The sequence below is a fragment of the Myxocyprinus asiaticus genome, chromosome 23, assembly GCF_019703515.2.
Source record: "Myxocyprinus asiaticus isolate MX2 ecotype Aquarium Trade chromosome 23, UBuf_Myxa_2, whole genome shotgun sequence".
Classification (NCBI taxonomy): Eukaryota; Metazoa; Chordata; class Actinopteri; order Cypriniformes; family Catostomidae; genus Myxocyprinus; species Myxocyprinus asiaticus.
Window position 1 is genome coordinate 1,974,691 of NC_059366.1, and position 26,435 is coordinate 2,001,125.

General features: G+C 39.4%; 1 protein-coding gene across 1 annotated transcript in view; it reads right to left on the reverse strand.

Moving 5' to 3' along the window:
- Positions 1 to 26,435, reverse strand: part of LOC127413636 (Kv channel-interacting protein 2) — a 56,197-nt gene continuing 29,762 nt past the window's right edge. Inside the window, exons 4-8 of the mRNA XM_051650923.1 lie at positions 2,254 to 2,324; positions 2,005 to 2,112; positions 1,783 to 1,887; positions 279 to 341; positions 1 to 198 (exon numbers count right to left, since the gene is read on the reverse strand). Of these exons, the coding sequence (XP_051506883.1) occupies positions 151 to 198; positions 279 to 341; positions 1,783 to 1,887; positions 2,005 to 2,112; positions 2,254 to 2,324 (395 nt within the window). The 3' untranslated portion in view covers positions 1 to 150. The remainder of the gene's footprint in view (positions 199 to 278; positions 342 to 1,782; positions 1,888 to 2,004; positions 2,113 to 2,253; positions 2,325 to 26,435) is intronic.

A 26,435-nucleotide genomic window follows, 5' to 3' on the forward strand; every position in this document is an offset into this window, starting at 1 on the left:
TGAATGGTTGCTTTAGAAACATTTGCAAAATCTTACTGATTTCAAAGCTGAAATACAAATTCAATGCAACATTTGCACAAGAATGGCAGCAGATTTTATGGAGTAAAGAATGTTCGACTGAATTAATATCCACAGGCCGGGCACACACACCTAAAAGACACTGTCAAACAGCCGCAACGACTGCATGATATTCTCATCCTGAGATGAAAGGAAAAGAAAGAATCTTAACAGTTTCATGTTTTATAGTATGATGGTTATAATTAATAACAGATACTGACCTTTTGACATGACTCAATGAACTCTTCAATGGTAATCACACCATCATGTTTTCTGTCCATTTTCTGGGAAAGCAGAGCACATAAAGAACGTGGTGGTGTATAGTTCAGGATGTAAGCCAAAACTCATAAATGCTATATAAAAATATAGCCTAAATAAGGGTCAACCTTAGAAAGCCTTGTGGTACATTCCATTCCGAAGTGCTCATCCCTATGCCCTAATCTCTTCTAAGAGTTTAATCTCCAGAGTGAGCACTTCGTATCCACTGTGTATCCTACCTCTTTTATTTGTGTTCCTTTAGAATAATAAATTAAATTAATTTTAAGTATACAATAACCAGAAAAAAAAAAAAAAAGTGGTTTAATTTTTTTTTTTAAAGTTTATTATAATAATTAAAGGCTTTTATAAACCATGGAGATAAAGGGTTGTCAATGTATTTGTTTGCAACTGCAGATTGATTATTTATGTTGCATTTGGAAATCCTGCAGGTTTGTGTTGTATGGTCCAGTTCCTGTCCACTTGGGAGCAAAGTGTCTATTAGTTAAACTCTTCAAATACATTTATTTCGAAGCATCCTTCGGAGCAGCACTTCAAATTGGAATGACTCTACTACAACATGCAATGGCCCTTCGAAGTGCCTTTCAGAGGCTAATTTATCCCATTTGGAATGCAGGGTTAGAGTACCTAAGATAGGTCATTTCATAATACCGCCCTTCAAAGGCAAAGCACAGTCACTACACCATCAGTGAAACTGGCTGTGGAGTAATTTGGTTTTATTGAGAATTTTGTAGTTACTTTACTGTAGTTTTCCTCTGTATCTAAGCATAGTTAAGCCAAACCTGTCTGTCACTGGACAGATTATAGCCTAGTCTTAGAGACCCGATTTTGGTCATAACTCAACTTTGACAAATGTGTAACCTTGTTAATGTGTTTTGCATGTTCTGTACTTTTCACAAAACAAAATGGTATAGGGCAAAGAATGCCTCTCTAGAGATACTGAAAAGTACAGAATGTAAAGCCATACTGTACTCATGCTACATTAGGTGCCAGCCCAGTACAAAATGTAATAGTGAAATAGTGATTTATTTTTTTACAGTACTGCTTCAGTATACAATACTGATATTACAATACATAATACAGTATTGCTTCAGTGTTCAGCCTTCGTTTGTTTTTCAGTTTTCATAAGTTAATTTACATGATTAATTCTTTTTTTTAATAATTGTATCTTTACTGTGTTTTTTATTCTTGCATTTTTGTTTTTTTATAATAAATTGACAGAATGCAATATGCACTGCATTGTTCTAATTGCAAGTACCTGAAAAGGAATATTTCACTACAGGTAAAGTAAGAATGAAATTGCCACTGTGGAGGTACCATTAAGTAACACTTTGTGAAATGTTTCATCCTTGTGGTCAAAAATCTGTGTTGTTATTAGAACGGTTGTAAGTTCAGATCTTGCAAGTGGTGATTCATCAATACTTCAGATTCACATGTGTTTAGATTTACCTGAAAGAAGTTTTCCACATGTTCTCTGGGAGTATCATCCTGCATGCAGGGATACGTGAATCTCCCCATCATATCATAAATCGATTTCACAACGTTTATCATCTCCTGAGAAACCGGAAACACATACACTTACTGGTAAATATATATACATTTGTCGCTTTGGAAACTGAACTACGCTATATTTCTGTGAATGCTGACCAATCAAACTTTCAGATGATGTACCTCTTTTGTAATGCACCCATCTTTATCAAGATCATAGAAATTAAATGCCCAACTAAGTCGATCATTTATTGACCCTCTTAGGATGAGGGACAGTCCAGCAACAAACTCCTGTAAAATTAACAACAGTAGTAATAGAGGAAGCTGTACTGTAAAACTCTAGAGAACAGAACAAGCTTTACTGTAGTGGTTTACATTTGTTATTCACCAACAAGAGAACATTTCTTAATACCTCAAATGGCTAATGCTTACCTTAAAACTCAAACAGCCATTCTTGTTTGTGTCAAATGTTTCAAACAGGAAATGTGCATACATGCTTGAATCTGTGAGGAAAAATTTATAAAATATATGGATTAAGTATACAATCCCAGTTCCCTGAGTAATGAAACAATACACTGCATCAGTATGGTATGGAATCTCTGTCAGGAGTGACGATTGCTGAGGCCCTTATAAAATCGCACCAGTTCATTGGCAGATGGCACTTAAGCTCCACCCTCTTAAGTAGGGTAACCATATGTCCTCTTTTTCAGAGACAGTTTAGCTAAGACAGACCAATTGTATTAAAATTAACTGGAGAAATTGGAATGGCCAGTATGGTCAAGTAGGTATAGCTGCAGGCCGTAGACCTACAAATGGGGGTGGAATATCCAAAATAGGGTGGGGTTACTCCAGAAGGGGGTGTGATTATTCCAAAAGGGGGTTGCACCAACTCCAAAAGGAGGTGTCACTTCCACTCACGGTTAAAGGAATATTTCACCCCAAAATAAAATTTGCTTATAATTAACTCACCCTCAGGCCATCCAAGATGTGTTTGAGTTTCTTTCTTCATCAAAACAGAATTTAAGATTTTTAGGATTTCAGGCCTCCTCCTTTAAACAATGCAATGTACTTTTGATGGTCCAAAATGCATATTTAGGGTGCATCAAAATAATTCACACGACTCCAGTCGACAAATAATGTTCTTCTGAACCCAAACGATTGATTATTTTTAGAAACAAAACAATATTTATATACTTTTTAACTTCAAATGTTCGCTTCCGTACATCTATGTGACGTGCGCTCATGAGAGGGATGACGTAAGCTCATTGGTAAGGTGGAGGCGGCAGGAAGCGGGTCATTGTTTACAAGAGAAACTTGCACAGACCACAGGCCAAGTGCGTTCACAAACCAAAACAGTCCAAAACAATTTCAAAACAATATAAAATAAAAAATAATTTCCAAATAATAATAGTAAAAAACATTACTGCAGGAAATAACCATCCTTTATTTCGGGGCAATTTCGTTGCGTTATCTACTTGTGCTTTTTCTTTAGCAGAAATATACGGGATATATGACTGTCAGGAATTCAAGCCACACAAGTTAGTGAAACCAATCTCAGAGCGTTTACTGAGATTCACAGGATTTACAGGGTTTACACAGTGAGATCAATGGTACAGGTGATGTCACACAGAAGAAGCTTCACATATGTATTTATGCAGGCAGTGATGAGCGAGTGAATTGAGTGCAGGTGCGGTGAATTAGAAATTGGGTTTAATTAGAAAGGCGGTGAATTATCTCACTGAGGGAGGTGTGACAATGACAAAGTTTTCACACATACCTGAGTTTGTTGGAAAAACAGCACGAGCACAGCCGATGAATTCAGATATCGACCCTTTGTTTCTTTCGATGGTCTGAAAATCTCAGGGGTAAAATGTTCACTGCACACCCTCCAATATTTGAGAGAATGTAGGGGTGTACTGACATCCAGGTTCAGCGCAATAAGCCAGAGCTTCAATCGCTCATGATCATGTATAAGCAATTGATAAAAAGTTAATATTTTTCCCGGCGTGCATTTTCTTTGGGGTTTCTGAAGGTTGTAGCATCCAGGATACACACACCAAACGACCATTCTGAACAATACAAATCTACAGCAAAGACAATCAAACTTTTGTACAGCGCTGGTCCTCTTGTAAACAATGATGCGCATCCTGCCTCCTCTTCCACGTGACGTGTGACCTTACCAATGAGCTTATGTCGTCCCTCTCATGAGTGCTCGTCACAGAGATGTTCGGAAGTGAACATTTGTAGTTAAAAAGTATGTAAGTATTGTTTTGTTTCTAAAAATAATCAATCGTTTGGGTTCAGAATAACTTTATTTGTCGACTGGAATCATGTGGATTATTTTGATGCACCCTAAATATGCATTTTGGACCGTCAAAAAATGGAGTACATTCACTTGCATTGTTTAAAGGAGGAGGCCTTAAATGAAATTCTACAAATCTTAAATTCTGTTTTGATGAAGAAAGAAACTCAGATACATCTTGGATGGCCTGAGGGTGAGTAAATTATCAGCAAATTTTCATTTTTGGGTGAACTATTCCTTTAAGGTTAGGAAAGAGTTAGGTAAAGCGCTCCCTATAACTTTAATGTTAGTTTGGAGCTTCTACCCCTTTTAGGAGCAAAGCCTGCAGCTATTTTCTTCTCAGTATGGTGGGTGTAGAAAAAGGAAGTCCTGCCTTTCAGGTAGAAGAGCCAATCATCTTTTTTATAGAGACATTAAATTGTCAGTTAACTCGAGAATGTGCATGCACTTCTGCTGGAATAGCCGACAAAATATTTTTTTTTGCACGATCTGAGCTAAGGAAACACAATTTATGATACCATTGTGTCAGATTTTACTGCTGATTTGAAATAAACTGATCGGAATCTTGACCAACTGTTTTGGAGATTTCAGTCTTTCCCCATTCAAGTAGATAAAGCATCTGACCAGGATTTCAAAATTGCTTAACATTTCCAGGATTTGGTTTTATTTTCATATTGACATGCTTTCTACAGTTTTCATACATTCTGTGAATCTGATATTGCCAGGGCCCTAGGCAAGAATGAAAATGAGCCCCGGTGGTATAAAAATGGTCAAATACATTATAACCACTGCAAACATGATACAATGTTTTGTTTTTTGTTTTTTTAAGAGAAAGCACTAAAGTACATGTGTAGTTGAAGTAACATGTTCAGGAATAGTTCACCTAAAAATATAAATTCTCTCATAATTTAATCACCCTAAACGCTAGGTGTGTGTAAAAAAAATAGATCAATATTTAAAACTTTTTTTACTAAATATTCACGAGGGTCGAGGTCACGCAGCCTCTCGTGTGGCGTAAGCTCATTGGCAAGTTCATGCGAGAACTGACTAAACTGAAAATACAGAAGTGCAGTGTTGTTTACAACAGAGGAGCATAGATGCCTCATTCGGCTGATTTGGATACGTCAACTGCATCTGTGTTCTACTGAAGAAAGAAAGTCATACACATCTAGGAAGGCATGAGGGTGAGTAAATGATGAGAGAATTTTCATTTTTGGGTTAACTAGTCCTTTAAGGTTCTCCATAAAGGAGCACCCTCAAACAAGACATGGCATGTGGTCAGTTCCATCTACGATCCCTTGGGTTTCCTTTCACAATTTACTCTGTCTGTGAAACTGGTGTTGCAGGAAATGTGCAAATGCATCTTCTCTCAACAATGGTCAAAGTGGCTGGTTAACTTACAATGTATAGCAGCACTGAATATAAATTGCTTAATGGAGCCAAATTACTAGTTTGGACCATCCGCATGTGCATAGTTGCACCATTTCACAGATGCCAGTGAATGATATGGCTATGGGACAGTGTCATACTTAAGGTTGGTGAACAACAGAAAGATTAGTTAGTTGCATTTATGTTGTGTAAATCTAGAGTTGCCCCACTGAAGCAGATGACACTTCCAAGGCTGGAGCTTACATTCTGGCTTTTTTTTTTCCTCCCCTTTTTCTCCCCAATTTGGAATACCCGATTCCCAATGCGCTCTAAGTCCTCATGGTGGCGTAGTGACTCGCCTCAATCCAGGTGGCGGAGGATGAATCTCAGTTGCCTCCGCATCTGAGACCGTCAACCTGTGCATCTTATCACATGGCTTGTTGAGTGCGTTACCGCTGAGACAGCACGTGTGGAGGCTTCACGCTATTCTCCACGGCATCCACGCACAACTCACCACACGCCCCACCGAGAGCGAACCACATTATAGTGACCACGAGGAGGTTACCCCATATGACTTTACCCTCCCTAGCAACCGGGCCGATTTTGTTGCTTAGGAGACCTGGCTGGAGTCACTCAGCATGCCCTGACTCCAGGGGTGGTAGTCAGCGTCTTTACTCGCTGAGCTACCCAGGCCACCTACATTCTGGCTTTTTGAGATAAAATGCTCAATAAGGATTTGCAGATTAATCTGGATACATCAGTGTCTTGGACAGATCGCATAGCCGTTCTGACATACAGAATATCCAAAATAAAACCAAGAGGTTCCACATATTTGAAGCGAACATTGAAGCTGTTATAAGGAATGCGACAGATGTTGTGCTGTGGAGACACATTAAGAAAAGTTTGAATCCAGCTGATGAGGCATCCAGAGGTCTGAGTGTTGAAGAGTGCTTGGCATGTAATAGATGAAAGAAGGGAACCAAATTTCTCTTAAAACAACATTTGGTTAAGTGGTTGATGCACCTGTATTCAAATACAAAATCACGAACTGGTTTCAGCACTTGATAAATGGTAAGACAATATATATATTTTTTCCTTTTGCTCAGGTGTGCAGACAACAATTCCACAATTTACGAAACCATTTAAAAATCCCGAAGTATCCCAAAGATGGCAATAAACCAAGCAGTGTAACGCCACACACATGATTATACTAGTATTTGCTGCCTTACGGGAATGACAACCTACCCAGGCAAAGCACATATCAGGTTTGGCACTTATATTACGTATTTTCTGTTGTTTAACCCTTGTGCGTCAATTTAAAAAAGTTACTCAGAGGTCCTTAGAGGACACAAATGTCAGTGTCAAAAAACTGCCATAATAATATGATATATTAATATTATTTTCCACTTTCAATGAGTAAATTTTTTTAACCAACATCAGTCCTGATCATAACTACCAAATATTCATTCATTTTCAGGATTTTAACCCTTTAAATGCCAGTTTGAATGCCACTGTTGTTTTTTATTATTTATTTTTTTTTTCCATATACTAAATGCTAAAGGGAAATTTTTTTTTGGGGGGGGGGGATTATCACAGCCTGGGGTATGTCAATAATTAGCAACAACATTGATTTTGATGCATTATTGTTTTTTTGTGCATTGTCAGATTTAAAATAAATAAATAAATAAATAAAATAAAATAAAATTCCTCACACTCAGTAACTTAGAGGACAAAAATGTCCACGTCAAAAAAACTGCCATAAAATATAACATATTAAAATTATTTTCCACTTTCACTGACTTTTAACCAACATCAGTCCTGATCATAACTACCAAATATTCATTCATTTTCAGGATTTTAACCCTTTAAATGCCAGTTTGTTTACATAATGCCACTATTGTTTTTTTTACACACACACACACACACACACACACACACACACACACACACACACACACTATGTTTTTATATCATTGTGGGTACTCTCCATGGACTTCCATGCATTTTTTGGATTTTATACAGATCTAACGATAATTTCTATGCCCTAACCCTACCCCTAAACCTAACCCTCACAGAAACCTTTCTGCATTTTTACATTTTCAAATAAACATCATTTAGTATGTTTAATAAGCCGTTTCCCTTGTGGGGACCGCTGGCTGGTCCCCACAATGTAGGTGATCTCAGGTTTTACTATCCTTGTGGGGACATTTGGTCCCCACAGTGTAGAATAAACACACACACACACACACACACACACAAATTTCTCAATATACACATACAAAACAAACTCTGACATCCATACCAACACACCCAGACAATTTTAGCTCCATCATTTATTCAATTAGTCTGCAGTGGTCTATAATACAGCAAACAGAAAATAGGAAAAAAGCATGTATAGGCTAAACATGAGAAAAATGGTGCTATCTGGTGGAAAATATTACAAATTAAAATTTTGAAGCCAGGGCTCCAGAATGAAAGCATAATATCATAGAATTCATGCTTTTATGCTTTAATGGCACTGGGATCAAATATTGCAATGGGGACATTTTTGTCCTTAAGGTCCTGAGTGTAACTATTTTGTGTAAATCTTGTATTATAGATGTATTATAGGAACTGAGGTTGAAATATCAAAATTCCCCCCAAAATACATACCTTTGGCAAAATTTAAGTCACTGGCATTAACACAGCCAAAATGATAGAAGAAACAAAAAAGGCAAAAATGTCCAGAAGGTCACACAAGGGTTAAAAATAGAGGCAGTGAAAAAAATGTATGTATGTATTTTGCTATTTATGCTCATCGCTCACTATTGTCTGCTATTTTGAGTAGTTTTCATGCATATTCATTGTAATAAAAGTTATTTATTCCTGAGTCCCAACTCCTGACAACCCTCATGGTTTATCGAATATTACAAATGGTTTCCGTGCCCATCCCTAAATGCTACCAATATGTTCTTAAATTACTTTTCTGATTTTGGGAGATTTAAAACCTCTGTGGCATGGGTGTTCAAGGTCAAGGAGATGCTTGTGCAGTAGAGGAAGACCTTGCAAGCATCCAACATTCCAGGCACAAAGGCAGACAAAATTCATGCAGTGATGCAAAAGACAAAGGCTGAAATGTATTGCCAGACATTTACTCCTGATGATCTCATGACAGCAGAAACTGCCATCATTCAATATTCCCAATTAAGAGAGAATTCCTGATGAGATTGCTGTGTTGAAGGCAGGAGCTACTGTCAAGAAAAGTAGTACCGGGAGCTAGTGCCCTGCACGGGCCTCAAATCTAGGCCCTAGCCCGGCCCTGGCCCGAGACGCTCAGGCCCTAGCCCCTTGTCCGACAGCTTATCAGAATTCTCGGCCCAAGTCCAACTGGAGCCCGTGGTTTTTTTTTTTTTTTTTTTTTTTCATTACACAGCCTGTACTACTGTTGCAGCCATTAAAATAGTTCAGTTTTGTTTTTAATGGCAAAGTAGTTATATTTCTTTTCGTGTCTTTATTAAGTTAATTTAGAAAATGTTTGGAGCATTTTTTAAGTTTTTGTTTTTTAAAGTGACGACCAAGCAGCCAGCGGCCGACAGTGAGTTGATCAAGTTTGATCAATTTAGCCTCTCAAATCAACACTTGACTTGCCTACAATAAAATCCATAGATATAAAACACTTAAAGCATATCACACAAAGTTAGTTTAAATGTTTATCATCACCACAGTAAAAAGGCATTTTTGACAAGCTGAGGCAGGCTGCACTGCTGCTCGCAATGGCGTGCGGAAAAACGAATGAATGGGCTATACAATCTAAACAAATAAAATAAAATAAAAACATGCAGGTTATCTTACCTTACCTCAAACATCAAGGCTTCACCACAGAACATGGCCATTCTTATTTCCAATAGCTTCCAACAGTTAGACTAATGAAAATAAAGTCCAATCAAATGAAAAACAAGACAGCCTCCTAGTTTTAACATGGCTACAGCCAGAAGAACAATCTCTTACAGAGCATCGTGGAGAAAAAGCACAGCATCCACAGTGGAAGGTTTCAATCCAGTCCTCCTTTCTTCTATAACTCTTCCAGCTGCGCTGAAGGCACGCTCGCTGCTACTGCTGCTGGCGGAGACACTAAACACTGTGCGAGGTGAATCGTGAGTTCATGGGAAACCTGTGCGTGAGCAGACTGTGTCGTGTGTCAGTGTGATGTGTGCGTGAGCAGACTGTGTCGTGTGTCAGTGTGATAGGTTATAAAACGTCTTTCTATGTTTGTTTTACCATCATCAACTTCTCATAGTTTCTTTTAACTAATTAATGTCTAAAATATAAAAAGGAGGAGGAGCCTAAAACAAGCCCGATGCAAGGCCCATGTGTAAACTATGATGTGAAAATTGGCCCGAAGCCCGACCCTAGGGGCGTAAATAAGAACCCGTCGGGCTCGGGCTGAAATGCAGGGCTCTAGCGGGAGTCAAGTGACGTCACGCGAGGAGCGGACATGTAAACGACGAGTTCTGCGCACTTTGCCAGTTTTTGATGATTTCTGTGTCATGGACCAATGAGATTCGATACACCCTGCTACATATATGTTCTTTGAAGTCAACATGGCAAAGAATTCAAAATCCTTGGGCTCTGGAGATATTAAAAGACTTACATGCTCAAGCTGGTGTCTCGGATGGGCCCGTAGACCAGGGGCTCAATTTGGACGGTGCGGCGGGAGAAATCCAATGCCAAATGACGAGCATGTCAGTGATGCTGACGAAAGTCGTTGCGGACTTAGAGGATCTTGCTGTAATATGTCGATCGATTACTGCAACAGAAACGAAATTCTCTGAGTTGGTTACAAGAATCGAGGACATCAAGAGATGGATCGATTATCTGGAGTCATTGGAGAGGGAATTAGCTGCAAATCCGCTAGCAACCAAAGTAGATTTGCAACGCGTTTTGGAAAAACTGGAGGATTTGGAGAATCGTTGCCAGCGAAATAACGTCCAAATTGTTGGAATTCCTGAGCATGACAAAGGCCGAGATATGGTGAAATTCCTAGATGAGCTCTTCCGAGTCTGCTCGACATAACAGGCCATAAGCTGGAAATCGAGCGAGCTCACAAAGTCCCGGCTTGCAGATCGGCTGAGGAAGGCAGATCGGCTGAGGAAGACAGACCCTGATCAATTCTGGCCAAATTTCTGAGATCATCTGATAAAGATCTTGTGTTGCGCGAGGTGAGAAGCAAAGGAAAGCTTTCTTAGAAGAATCACAGCATTTTCTTGTTCCCAGATTTTGCGAATTCGACAAGAGAAACGCGATCGATTCAAGGAATGCAAGAAACTCTTACATCAACGGAAGATCGCTTTTGCTCTGATGTTTCTGGCCAGATTGAGAATATATACTAAGGATGGCTGCAAAAACTTTACATGCCCTTACATGCCCACAACAAGCGATGTCTTGCAGAGACAATGGGGTGAGTAAACCATTTGGTGACTTTCATATGGCCCCCAAGTGTGCTGCCTCGCTGTACATACACTCGACTGTATGAGGAAGCTGGGCGACATTTTTGTTTCTTTTTGTGTTGGTTCCACCTAGTGGCTGGAGTTTGTTTTGTGGAATAACACTCCTTCAAGAAACTTTTGCATTGACGAAGGGTCGTTTTTACACTGAAGTTCCCGGCCAAACTGAGAATAGATACTATGGATTTTTACATGCCCACAACAAGCGATATCTTTCATTAAATCAATGGACTGAGGAAGTCATGGTGTGTTTCTCACGTGCCTCCAAGTGAACTGTCTCGCTGAACATACACTTGACCATCCGAGGAAGCTGTGTGCCTTTTTTGCTTCTTTTTGTGCTGGTTCTGCCTAGCGGCTGGAGTTTGTTTTGTGGAATAACACTCCTTCGGGACAGTTGTGGATGAAACCGCCTCATTCTTTGAGCCGACTGTTCATGAGTGAAGCAGATGACGTAATCCTTCCAATGTCTTGCAAAAAATACTCCACGAAACATAAGCATAAGCCTCCTATTGGCTGGAGTTTGTTTCGTGGAGTATTTTTTGCAAGACATTGGAAGTATTACGTCATCTGCTTCACTCATGAACAGCCGGCTCACTGAACATTAGTTTTTCTGTCCGAGGATACGTATTTTTTTATTTTTGTTATTTTATGTGCTGGTTCCGCTAGCGGGTGGAATTTGTTTTGTGGAGGAACACACCTTTTAGACAGTTTTGTGAATGAATCTACACATAATTTGTGTTTATTCTGCCTATTGGCTGGAGTTTGTTTTATAGATTATTTTCTGTTATGTAATTCTGTCTCACAAAGTTTGTACAGAAGCTTGACTTGATTTGAGCAATCCGACAGCAAAGTTGTCGCGGGGACCCTTGCAGGTGTACATGGACTTTTTGAGTTTAGAGTGATAAACTGTTGGCGCTGTCGTGCGTGGGGTTAATGCACATGTTTTTTGTTTTTTTTCGTTCTAGGGGAAGTTAGGGGTTTGATTGTTGCACTAAAGGGGAATGTGGTCTTTATAATTTTATTTTTGACACAAAATCTATTTTTTCTAATATGTCAAAATGTTAAATGTTAATATGAGTGGATTATCTCTCTCCACGTGGAATGTGAATGGGTTGGGGCACTGCATAAAAAGAAGGAAGGCTATTTCTTTTCTTTAACATAAGAAATATGATATAGTGTTTCTTCAAGAAACACATCTTTCCCTGCAGGAAGCTGAAACATTTGGGAAGATATGGGGTGGACATGTTTTCTTTAGTGCTGGCTCAAGTAAGAGCAGGGGAGTCATTACACTGATAAGTAAAAATCTACAATTCAAATGTCTCAAACAGATTAAAGATAAATTAGGAACAGTCATTATTGTTTTAGAAGAAATTCAGGGGCAAAGGTTGATTTTGGCTAATATTTATGCACCTAAGGTTGATGATCAGGGCTTTTTTATAGATCTTGAAGGGATGTTGCAAGCCACCGGCACCCCTCATGATATAATACTGGGAGGAGGCTTTAATCTTTTGATTGGCTAAGTCCTTGATCATAGTGAAGCAAAAGTGTGTAAGCCCCCTAGAGCAACATTGACGCTTCACAGGATGTGTAAATATCTTGGTCTCACAGATATTTGGAGACTTTTGAACCCATCTGGTAGAGACTATACATTTTTTTCATCAGTCATAAGATTTATTCTAGAATAGATTTTTTTTATATCCAAATCCCTCATTTCATCTGTTGTTGATTGCTCAATTGGAAACATATTATTCTCAGATCACACCCTGGTGAATTTAGAGGTGTTGCCACATACGGAGAAAAATAAATCATATAGTTGGTGCTTTAATGTATCCCTTTTGCAAAATCCTGATTTCCAGCAAATGTTAAAGACTGAAATCAGTGTTTATATGGAGACCAACTGGTCCTCGGTATCTTCTGTGGGCATTGCTTGGGAGCCAGGTGGTTCTTAGGGGTTGGATCATAGAGTATGCCTCATTCATCAAAAAATCCAAAGCACAAGAACTCGTGGAGTGGAAGAGAATATTAAAAGTACCAAGACAGAACTGAAGCACCGAATGTCGTCTGATGACCCAGATTGAAATACAGATATAATACTATTTTGTCGTGGAAGGTGGAATTTTGGCTATTCAGGGCAAGACAGTCATATTTTGAGTCGAGGGACAAAGCAGGGAAGCTTTTGGCTAGATATATAAAGCAGAGTGAGTCTTTTTCTACCATTCCCTCAGTGAAATATGTTGGTGGTGAAATCTTTCCTCAGCCATTGATATTAATAAGGCTTTTAAAGAATTCTATCTTGATCTTTATAGTTTCACGTCTTCGTCTACTGATGAAGATATTAGAAACTTTGTGGAACCATTAGATCTCCCTAAACTGATGACTGAGCAAAAAAATTATCTTGATTCCAAGATAACCTAGGAGGAGCTTGACGGGTAATTAAGGCCCTGCCTACAGGCAAGGCTCCGGGGCCAGATGGCTTTGCTGCTGAATTTTTTAGATCTTATGCTACAGAACTGGCTCCACATTTGTTAGAAGTTTATACGGAATCATTAAAGAATGGAAAGCTTCCTCCAACCATGACACAAGCCCGGATCAGTCTGATTCTTAAAAAGGACAAAGATGCAAGTGAGTGTAAGAGTTACCATCCAATTTCCCTGATCCAGCTAGATGTTAAAATTTTGTCAAAAATTCTGGTTAACTGATTAAGTTATGACGTCTCTTATACATATAGATCAGGTGGGGTTTATTCGGACCATAGCTCTTCTGATAGCATTAGGTGTTTCATCAATATCATGTGGTCAGTGGCGAATGATCAGACTCCGGTTGCTGCCATCTCACTTGACGCCGAAAAGGCATTTGATATGGTAGAATGAGATTATCTTTATAAGATTTTGGAAATGTATGGGTTCGGGAATACTTTTATTGAATGGATTAAGTTACTTTATAGACACCCGGTAGCGGCAGTACAAACAAATGGATTAACAAATTACTCTGGATAGGGGCACCCGGCAGGTTGCCCTCTTTCCCCATTATGGTTCTGTCTTGCCCTGGAACCATTAGCAGCCGCAATAAGACTGGAGCATGATTTTCCAGGGATGATGATGGGAGGTCTGGTGCATAAGCTTCTGCTTTACGCAGATGATATTTTATTATTCATCTCCGACCCCATTAGATCTATGCCTTGCCTCCACAGAATTATTAATTCCTTTTGTAAATTCTCAGGTTACAGAGTCAATTGGTCTAAATCCGAAGCTTTGGCTCTGACAGCATACTGCCCGGTAAAGGATTTTCAGCCGGGTGCCTTCCAGTGGCCCAAACAGGGCATTAAGTATTTGGGAATTTTTTTCCCAGCTAATTTGTGTGATTTAGTTAGAGTTAATTTCGACCCTTTAATAAAAAGGTTTTCAAGTTATGTGAGTAGGTGGGCTTCATTACATTTATCTATGATTGGGAAGGTTAATGTTATTAAAATGAATTGTATTCCAAAATTCAATTACTTACTGCTGTCTCTCCCTGTAGATGTCCCCTTCTCTTATTTCAAGCAATTTGATAGCATAGCAAAGTCTTTCATTTGGAATGGTAAGCGTCCCAAATTACATTTCAATAAGTTACATAGGCTGATTGACAAAGGTGGGCTAGGCCTACCCAAGATTTTATTTTATTATTATGCATTCGGTCTCAGACATTTGTCTCATTGGTCGCTTCCACCTGAGAGAACCCCTCCCTGGTTTTGTATAGAACAGGAAGTTCTTGCCCCTATTTCACCACTGCAGAGCCTTTCTATCAAATTAATCTGAGAAGCTAAGTTACATCCCGTTATCTTGCACTTGAACTCGGTATGCACAAAAGTGTCTAGACTGTTTAATTCTAACATTTTTTTAAATGCTGCCCCGAGCATATGGCTGAACCCCAAACTATGCATCAACAAGTCCCCTTTTTGCTGGTCAGAGTGGATTGGAAGGGGGGTTACTACACTTGGTGACCTATATGAGAATGGAGTGTTGAGATCCTTTCAAAATTTGGTTCAACTTTTTGGGATTCCTAGATCTCAGTTCTATAAGTATTTACAGCTGCGCCACCTGCTCTGTACTGTTTTTGGGAGTGGTTTACACCCTCTTAAAGTGGCAGATACTCTGGGAGTGGTGATTACTGCTTTTGGAAAAGGTCATGAGGCATCGGTGTATTACTCCCTACTAATTCAGAGTCTGGGAGACGGAACTTCAACTTCTCTTAAGAGATTGTGGGAGAAAGATCTGAATTTGGTATTGGAGGAGGGAGAGTGGGCTGGGATTCTAAAAATGTCAAATCTGCATCCAGAGACGCAAGGGTTCGCCTCATGCAATTTAAAATTTTACATAGGGTCTATTGGACCCCCTCTAGATTGCATAGGCTTGGTCTTAAAGACACACCCACCTGCTGGCGATGTCTATCAGAAGATGGAGACACAACCCATGTCTTTTGGGGATGTGTTAAGATGCAAGCATTTTGGTTGAGGATTCAGAGTTTTATGTGCGAGGTTTTGGCCTCTCAAATTTTATTTTGCCCCAGACTCTGTATCTTGGGAGATGGGGCAGTCATTAATTTGGAGAATAAGCACATGAAAAACTGGGTCCTAACTAGTGTTATGATCACAAGACAGATCAATTTGAGGAGTTGGAAGTTGGCTGGAGCACCCCAGTTTCAGGAGTGGTGTTCAGAGATGGCCTGAGTGGCAGCTCTTGAGGAGGGGGTATCCAGAAGACTGGGGAGTCTAGACATGTTTGTGAAGAAATGGGGCAGATATATGTATTTTTTGGAGGGCTCTCGGGGGAGGGACTGTGGAGAGAGAGGTGTAGGGGTTTTATGTGTGTGATTGTTTTATTATTTTTTTTAATTAATACATTTTTGTTGTGTGTCTATGGTTGTGTGACCACTGGGGTATTGTTGGGGGTCGGGTGGGGGATTGGGGGGTGGGGGTAGTGGGGGTTGTATATTGATTCTGTATATGTGTGTTCTGCTATTTATATTTAATGGTTGACTCAATAAAAATGTAAATCGGAAAGAATCAGACTGATCCGGGCTTGTGTCATGGTTGGAGGAAGCTTTCCATTCTTTAATGATTCAGTATAAACTTCTAACAAAAATGGAGCCAGTTCTGTAGCATAGGATCTAAAAAATTCTGTGGCAAAACCATCTGGCCCTGGAGCCTTACCAGTAGGTAGGGACTTAATTACCTTGTCAAGCTCCTCCAAGGTTATCTCAGAATCAAGAGGGTTTTTTTGCTCAGTCTTCAATTTAGGAAGATCTAATGGTTCCACAAAGTTTCTAATATCTTCATCAGTAGACAAAGACGTGGAACTATAAAGATCAAGATGTATGACTGTCTTGCCCTGAATAACCGTACTCCACTTTCTGCGACAAAATAGTATTATATCTATATTTCAATCGGGTCAATTCTCTGAGGCCATCAGATGACATACGGTGCCTCAGCTCTGCCTCTGCACTTTTAATATTTCCTTCCAACTCCACAAGTTCTCGTGTCTTTAACATTTGTTGGAAATCAAGATTTTGCAAAAGGGATACATTAAGGCGCCAACTATATGATTTCGTTTTCTCTATATGTGGCAACACCTCTAAACTCACCAGGGCGTGATCCGAGACTAAAATGTTTCCAATTGAGCAATCAACAACAGATGAAATGAGGGATTTGGATATAAAAAAAAAATCTATTCTAGAATAAATCTTATGGACTGATGAAAAAAATGTATAGTCTCTACCAGATAGGTTCAAAAGTCTCCAAATATCTGTAAGACCAAGATATTTACACATCCTGTGAAGTGTCAATGTTGCTCTAGGGGGCTTACACACTTTTGCTACACTATGATCAAGGACTGAGTCCATCAAAGATTAAAGTCTCCTCCAAAAATTATATCATGAGGGGTGCCAGCGGCTTGCAACATCCCTTCAAGATCTATAAAAAAAGCCCTGAGCATCAGCGTTAGGTGCGTAAATATTAGCCAAAATCAGACTTTGCCCCTGAATGTCTACTAAAACAATAATGACTCTTCCTAATTTATCATTAAACTGTATGAGACATTTGAATTGTAAATGTTTATTTACCAATATAATGACTCCCTTGCTCTTACTTGAGCCAACACTAAAGAAAACATGTCCACCCCATATCTTCCCAAATTTTTCAGCTTCCTGCGGGGAAAGATGCGCTTCTTGAAAAAACACTATATCATATTTCTTATGTTTAAGAAAAGAAATAACCTTCCTTCTTTTTTTGGGGTGCCCCAACCCATTCACATTCCATGTGGAGAGAGATAGTACACTCATATTAACATATGACATTTTGATATAATAGAAAAAATATATTGTGTGCCAAAGACAAAATTATGAAGACCACATTTCAACATTAATGCAACAATAAAACCCCGAACTTCCCCCCGAACAAAAGAAATAGAAAAAAGAAAAACGTGTGCATTAACCCCACGCACGAAAGCGCCAACTGGCGTCAATCCCTTTAAACTCAAAGAGTCCATGTACGCCTACGAGAGCCCCCGTGACAACTTTGCCATCGGATTGCTCAATTTTGCCTCACAAATTTGTAAGGCAAAATTACATATCAAATATTTTGTAAAACAAACCCCAGCCAATAGGCAGAATAAACACAAAGAACGTGTAGACTCATTCACAGAACTGTCTCAAAGGTGTTTTCCTTCACAAAACAAATTCCAGGCGATATAAAGCCATTCAGTTTCCTCGGCCAGACAAATTAATCTTCAGTGAGCCAGCTGATGAGTGCAGCAGATGACATATTCATTCCAGTGTCCCACGAAAATACTCCACAAATCATACTCCAGCCAACAGGAGGCATAAGCACAAGGAACTGACAGATTCATCCATAACTGTCCCGAAATAGTGTTATTTAACAAAACAAGCTCCAACCGCTAGGCGGGACCAGCACAAAAGGAAACGAAACATGCATCCCGGGTCCTCAGATGGTCAAGAGTCAATTCACTCGGAGGCCGCATAAAAGCATATCCCATAATTTACACAGTCCGCCAACTTTAAAAAAGACATCATTTGTGTAGGCATGTAGATATTTTGCGGTCATCCATAGTGTCTATTCTCAGTCTGCCCGGGAACTTCATTGTAAAAGTGATTTTACACCAATGCAAAAGTTTCTTTAAGGAAAAGTGTTAATCCACAAAACAAAACAAACTCCAGCCACTCGGCGGAGCCAATGCAAAAAGAAACAAAAATGGTGCCCAGCTTCCTCCGAAAGCCAGAGCATGTACATTGAGCCAATCCACTGGAAAAACACCCAATGGTTACTCACCCATTGTTTCCATAAAAGACATTGCCTGATTGGGACATGTAAATACTTTGCTGCCATCCTTGGTGTTTATTCCCAGTCTGGCCGGAAACATTAGAGCAAAAGTGATCTTCCGCTGATGTAAGAGTTTCTTGCTTCTCTCTTGTCGAGTTCGCAAAGTCCGGGAACAAGAAAATATTGTAATTCTTCCAAGAAAGCTTTCCTTTCCTGGCGCAACACGAGATCTTTATCAGATCATTTAAAAAATTTGGCCAGAATCGATTGGGGCCTGTCTCCCTCAGCAGATATGCAAGCCGGGACTCTGTGAGCTTGCTCGATTTCCAGCTTGTGGCCTGTTATGTCGAGCAGACTCGGGAAAAGCTTGTCTAGGAATTTCACCATATCTCTGCCCTCCTCATGCTCAGGAATTCCAACAATTCAAGTGTTATTCCTGCGACTTCTATTCTCAAGATCTTCAAGCTTTTCAAGAACACGTTCCAAATCAACTTTGGTCACGGGCGGATTAGCGGCTAATTCCCTCTCTGATGCCTCCAAATAATCGATTCGTTTTTCAACATCTGTCACTCTTGTAACTAGCTCATAGAAAATATTTTCCATTGCCGTAATCGATCGACGTATTACAGCGAGATCCTCCAAGTCCGCAAGTACCTTCGTCAACATCACCGACATGTTGGACAGTTGACGCTGGATTCCTTCTCCCGCCACGCCATCCAAATCGAGTCCCCGGTCCACAGGCCTGTCTGGGCTTTCATCTTGAACACGTAAGTGTCTTTTAATGTCTCCAGAGCCCGAGGATTTTGACTTCTTTGCCATGTTTACTTCAAACAGTAAATGTGTAACTGGGTGTATCGAATTTCACCGGATTATATCATGAAAATAATTTTAAAAATTAGCAAAGTGCGCAGAGCTGTCTCTCACACGCCTGCCCTTCACATGGCGTCACGTGGCTCTAGCAAAAGTAGGTTTTTAACATTATCTGAAATATTTACCAAACGGTTTGACAGACACCAATGCTTCTTGAGGCAAAGTTGTTTAGAATGAGAAGAGATATCAGGTGATATATATTACTTGTGTTTTTTCACAACACTGCATTATATACAACCATTAACACCTACAAAAATCTCGATAGCACCACCTAGTGGCCGATTTTTTAAAAACTTTGCACAACCCTCTCAGACCAAGTGTCAAATAGGTCCACAAAGTTTCGTTCCGATCGGTCATTGTTAACCTTGTGTAATAGCTGCTGAAATTTGATTGGCCGATGGCGGCCATGTTTTTCAACATACATGAATGTCCATATAGACAATGATGGCAGCTGAGACAAAGACAGTGTATGCAAATTTTGAAGTCAATAGCATTAACGGTTTCATAGTTACAAGCCAATTTTAGTTTTTTTGGTATTATAGAGCCACCATGTGGCAAAACCATGCCAACTTTTCTGGGCGAATAAAGACTGACCTCTTACATAAGCATGCCAAGTTTGGTGAAGATATCTCAAGAGTTATAGCCATTTATGTAAAATTGGCCACTCCTACTTCCGATGTTTTTGCATACCGTAGCTAGCTCGAGTTGAAAGTTAAAACCTTTTTGATAACTTTTGATATTGAGACTCCATAGAATCATTTGGTACTGGTTTGGTCCCGATCGGACGAAAAACCTAGGACTAGTTCGCAAAAGTAGGTTTTATGAAAAATCCAAGATGGCAGAAACTTGGTGGAAATGAAATCGGAGATATACATATTGTTTTGTTTGATCCAAGGATTCCAATGGTATAAAGCACTTGAGTCTATGACAAAAAGTCTAGGAGTTATGAGCAGTTTTACATTTTTGATCGCTGTAGCGCCCCTTATTGACCGATTTGGCCGAGTCCGGTTTAAGGCAGTTTAAGGCCTTTAAGCACATGCGTAAAAAGGTATTATGTTTTATTTAACAAGCATGTAACCACCTACATCATAGATGGAATAGACCATTTACCGCCAATAAAGGCAATTTACTAAGGAAATACATGGTTTTTAAAGCTTTTTAAAGCTCATAGTGCCACCTATGGTCCGATCTCCATAAAAGTGTGCATGCTTGTTTAGAATCATAAGTTGCATGTGCTCGCCTAATTTCATGAAGTTCTGAGTTTTTGTTTAGGAATTATGGGCTTATTTGGACACTTGACCACGCCCATTTTCTAAATTACTCTGTTATAGCTACCCAAAGGGTAAAGTAAAAATTTTTTTTTATAATTATTGACCTAGAGAGTCCAGAGAATTGTACTGCATTGGTTTTATTGAAGTTGAGTGAAAAACCTAGGACTAGCTCACAAAAGTAGGTTTTTTACATAACCATGAATATTTAATGAACGATTTGATTGACAGCAATGGTTCTTGAGGCAAAATTGTTCAGTATGAGGAGATCTAACAAATGATATGAATTATAGCTGTGTCCCAATTCAGAGGCTGCATCCTTCAAAGGTCACATTCAAAGGCCGATTGCGTCATTGCTGCGCGACAAAAGCTGTCCCAATTCGAAGGCTCCTTCAAATGCGGCCTCCAAATTCATCCTTTGTTTCCCGTTAAATGAAGGATACAACAGATGGATCCTTCATGGCCTTGCCTACCCCAGAATTCATTGCGCGCCAGTGACGACAAGATTTTTTTGAGAGAAATTGCCGAATTACCCTTTTAAAGGTAAGTATTGGGTTTCAACTTACTCAAATATCTAAAGATACAAATGTAAAAAAACAAAAAAACCTTTAAAGTGGTTCAAATGTTGACTTATATCTTACTAAGATGCGATTATATATAGTTTATACTCTTTATTATATATAGAAATGGACCATGGTGAAAATATTTAGACAGTTTGGGAACCCTGTTTTGTTTTCAGACAGTTTAATATAACTTTCAAAAAAGTCCAATACAAACGTTACAGTCACTCAGCAGCTGTCACAGTTGTTAGGTGACAAGAACAGTCCTCAGTAGGCTAGACTGTCCCAATTAACAATGCTCAGTCCAACCTTCACGGCCTTCGAAGGCATGGCCTTTGAAGTCTGAGTCCTTCGAAGGATGCAGCCTTTGAATTGAGACACAGCCACTGTGTGTATGTGTGAAACACCACGTGATTACAGAGGTGTAAAACTCGTTAGCGCCATCCATTGGCCGATTTCTTTCAAATTTCTCACAGACCTCTAGGGCCAGGAGTTGAACAGGCCCATCGAGTTTTCTGCCGATCGGCCTCCGTTAACCTTGTCTAATAGGTGCTCAAAATTCATTGGCCGATGGCGGCCATGTTTTTTGAGATATGTCAATGTCCTCATAGACAGTCATGGCACCTTGGACAAAGACACTGCATGCTGATTTTCAACTCAATCAGACTAACGGTTGCGTAGTTAGAGCTGTTTTCATGTTTTTTCCTGTTATAGCACCACCAAGTGGCCAAACTCCGCTGGTTTTTTACTGTGACCTCAGATTGAGCTCATACACATGTGTACCGAGCTTGGTGAAAATATCTCACTTTGTTCGCGCATTATAGCCATTTTAGTAAAAATGGCCCGACCTTTTCGAACATTTTGGCACCCCTTAGTGACTGTGAGTTGAAATTTCAACTGTTTTTGATAATTATTGATAATCAGACTCCAGAGTATATTTCTGCACTGGTTTGGTTCTGATTGGGAAAAAAACCTAAGACTAGTTTGCAAAAGTAGGTTTTTAACAATATCTGAAATATTTACTGAATGGTTTGACAGACACCAATGCTTCTTGAGGTAAAGTTATTTAGAATGAGAAGATCTATCAGGTGATATATATTACTATGTTTTTTCACAACACTGCATTATATACAACTATTAACACCTACAAAAATAGTGATAGCAGCACCTAGTGTCCAATTTTTTTTAAACTTTGCACAACCCTCTCAGACCAAGAGTCAAATAGGTCCACCAAGTTTTGTTCCGATCGGTCATTGTTAACCTTGTGTAATAGCTGCTAAAATTTGATTGGCCAATGGCGGCCATGTTTTTCAACATGCGTGATTGTCCATATGGCCAATGATGGCAGCTGAGACAAAACAATGTATGCAAATTGTGAAGTCAATAGGATTAACGGTTTCATAATTACAGCCAATTTCATGTTTTTGGAATTATAGCGCCACCATGAGGCAAAACCGCACCAACTTTTTCTGATAACTTTTGATATTGAGACTCCATAGAATCGTTCGGCACTGGTTTGGTCCCGATCGGACAAAAAACCTAGGACTAGTTCGCAAAAGTAGGTTTTATGAAAAATCCAAGATGCCGGAAAATTGTTATAGGCGCCTGAGTAGCGAGCAATACTACTACCATCTGACCAAGTTTCAAGTCTCTAGGCTTTACGGTTTGCTCTGCCCAATCAGTTTTATGGCGGAATAATAATAATAATAAAAATCATAACAATTACAATAGGGTTTCAGTGCTAAGCGCTTGAACCCCTAATAATAATAATACAAATCTTAACAATTACAATAGGTTTTCAGTGCTAAGCGCTTGAACCCCTAATAATAAAAATCATAAATATTAAAATAGGATTTCAGCGCTAAGCGCTTGAACCCCTAATAATAATAATAATAATAATAATAAAAATCTTAACAATTACAATAGGGTTTCAGCACTAAGTGCTTGAACCCCTAAAAATCTTAATAAATACAATAGGGTTTCAGCCCTTTGGGCTTGAACCCCTAATAATAATAATCTTAACAATTACAATAGGATTTAAGCTCTTCAGGCTTGAACCCCTAATACAAATTTTAACAATTACAATAGGGTTTCAGTGCTAAGCGCTTGAACCCCTAATAAAAATCTTAACAATTACAATAGGGTTTCAGCGCTAAAGTAGTAGCATCTTTAGGCTTGATCCAGTACTGGAAAATGTTTTTTTTTTTTTTTGATTAACATTTTTTTATTGATTCAACCACTAAATATATACATAGCAGAACACACATATACAGAATCAACATACAACACCCACTACCCCCCCACCCCACCCCCCCAATCCCCCACCCGACCCCCAACAACACCCCAGTGGTCACACAACCATAGACACACAACAAAAATAAATTAATTAAATAATAAAAACTAAAAATAAAATAAATAAAACAAATCACACACATAAAACCCCTGCACCTCTCTCTCCACTGTCCCTCCCCGAGAGCCCTCCAAGAAAGACAGATTTCTGCCCCACTTCTTCTCAAACATGTCCAGACTCCCCAGTCTTCTGGATACCCCCTCCTCAAGAGCTGCCACTCTGGCCATCTCTGAACACCACTCCTGAAAAGGGGCGCTCCAGCCAACTTCCAACTCCTCAAAGTGATTTGTCTGGCGATCATAACACTAGACAGGACCCAGTTTTTCACGTGCTTATTCTCCAAATTAATGACTGCCCTATCTCCCAAGATACAGAGTCTGGGGCAAAATAAAATTTGAGAGGCCAAAACCTTGCACATAAAACTCTGAATCCTCATCCAAAATTCCTGCATCTTAACACATCCCCAAAAGACATGGGTTGTGTCTCCATCTTCTAATTGACATCGCCAGCAGGTGGGTGTGTCTTTAAGACCAAGCCTATGCAATCTAGAGGGGGTCCAATAGACTCTATGTAAAATCTTAAATTGCATGAGACGAACCCTTGCGTCTCTGGATGCAGATTTGACATTTTTTAGAATCCCAGCCCACTGTCCCTCCTCCAATACCAAATTATCTCTTAAGAGTAGTTAAAGTTCCGTCTCCCATACTCTGAATTAGTAGGAAGTAATACACCGATGACTCGTGACCTTTTCCAAAAGCAGTAATCACCTCTCCCAGAGTATCTGCCGCTTTAGGAGGGTGTAAACCACTCCCAAAAACAGTACAGAGCAGGTGACACAGCTGTAAACACTTATAGAACTGAGATCTAGGAATCCCAAAAAGTTGAACCAAATTTTGAAAGGATCTCAACACTCCATTCTCATACAGTTCACCGAGTGTAGTAACCCCCCTCCCAATCCACTCTGAGCAGCAAAAAGGGCACTTGTTGATGCATAGTTTGGGGTTCAGCCATATGCTCGAGGCAACATTTAAAAAAATGTCAGAATTAAACAGTCTTGACACTTTAGTCCATACCGAGTTCAAGTGCGAGATAACGGGATGTACTTTAGCTTCTCCGATTAATTTGATAGAAAGGCTCTGCAGTGGCGAAATATGGGCAAGAACTTCCTGTTCTATACAGAACCAGGGAGGGGCTCTCTCAGGTGGAAGCGACCAATGAGCCAAATGTCTGAGACCGAATGCATAATAATAAAATAAAATCTTGGGTAGGCCTAGCCCACCTTTGTCAATTGGCCTGTGTAACTTATTGAAATGTAATTTGGGACGCTTACCATTCCAAATGAAAGACTTTGCTATGCTATCAAATTGCTTGAAATAAGAGAGGGGGACATCAACAGGGAGAGATTGCAGTAAGTAATTGAATTTTGGAATACAATTCATTTTAATAACATTAACCTTCCCAATCATAGATAAATGTAATGAAGCCCACTTGTCCACATCGCTCGAAAACCGTTTTATTAAGGGGTCAAAATTAACTCTAACTAAATCACACAAATTTGCTGGAAATAAAATACCCAAATAATGAATGCCCTGTTTGGGCCACTGGAAAGCACCCGGCTGGAAAGCCGTTTCTGGGCAGTACGCTGTCAGAGCCAAAGCTTCGGATTTAGACCAATTGACTCTATATCCTGAAAACTTAGAAAAGGAATTAATAATTCTGTGGAGGCAAGGCATAGACCTACTGGGGTCAGAGACAAATAATAGAATATCATCTGCGTAAAGCAAGAGTTTATGCGCCATACCTCCCACCACCACCCCTGGAAAATCATCCTCTATTCTTATCGCAGCTGCTAATGGTTCCAGGGCAAGACAGAACAATAATGGGGAAAGAGGGCAACCCTGCTGGGTGCCCCTATCCAAAGTATAATAATCTGAAATTAGTCCATTTGTTTGTACCGCCGCTACTGGGTGTCTATAAAGTAACTTAATCCATCCAATAAATGTACTCCCGAACCCGTATATTTCCAAAACCTTAAAAAGATAATCCCATTCTACCACGTCAAACGCCTTTTCGGCGTCAAGTGAGATGGCAGCGACTGGAGATTGATCATTCGCTACTGACCACATGATACTGATGAGACACCTAATGTTATCAGAAGAGCTACGGCCCCGAATAAACCCCGCCTGATCTATATGTATAAGTGAAGTCATAACTTTACTTAATCGATAGCCAAAATTTTTGACAAAATGTTTACATCTAACTGGATCAGGGAAATTGGATGGTAACTTTTACACTCACTTGGATCTTTGTCCTTTTTAAGAATCAGACTGATCCGGGCCTGTGTTATGGTTGGAGGAAGCTTTCCATTCTTTAATGATTCAGTATAAACTTCTAACAAAAGTCAGAGTCAGTTCTGTAGCATAGGATCTAAAAAATTCAGCAGCAAAACCATCTGGCCCCGGAGCTTTGCCAGTAGGTAAAGCCTTAATTACCTCGTCAAGCTCCTCCAAGGTTATCTCAGAATTAAGACAATTTCTTTGCTCTGTCGTCAGTTTAGGAAGTTTTAATGGTTCCACAAAGTTTCTAATATCTTCATCAGTAGACGAAGATGTGGAACTATAAAGATCAATATAGAATTCTTTAAAAGCATTATTAATATCAGTGGCCGAGGTAAATATTTCACCACCAGCAGATTTCACTGAGGGAATCGTAGAAAAAGACTCTCTCTGCTTTATATATATAGCCAAAAGCTTCCCTGCTTTGTCCCCTGACTCAAAGTATGACTGTCTTGCCCTGAATAACCAAAACTCCACTTTCCGCAACAAAATAGCATTATATCTGTATTTCAATCTAGTCAATTCTCTGAGGCCATCAGACGACAATCTGCGTTTCAGCTCTGCCTCTGCACTTTTTTTTTGTTATTAAAATTTTTTATTGATTCATAAATTAACACAAGAAATACAACAACATCTATATAATGAATCAACATCTTTTAACATTAAACCCCCACTATATCCCCTCCCCCTACCAAACTCTCAAACCACCCTGACCAACATTTAAATAAATATCAGAATTAAACACTCTGGACACTTTTGTCCATA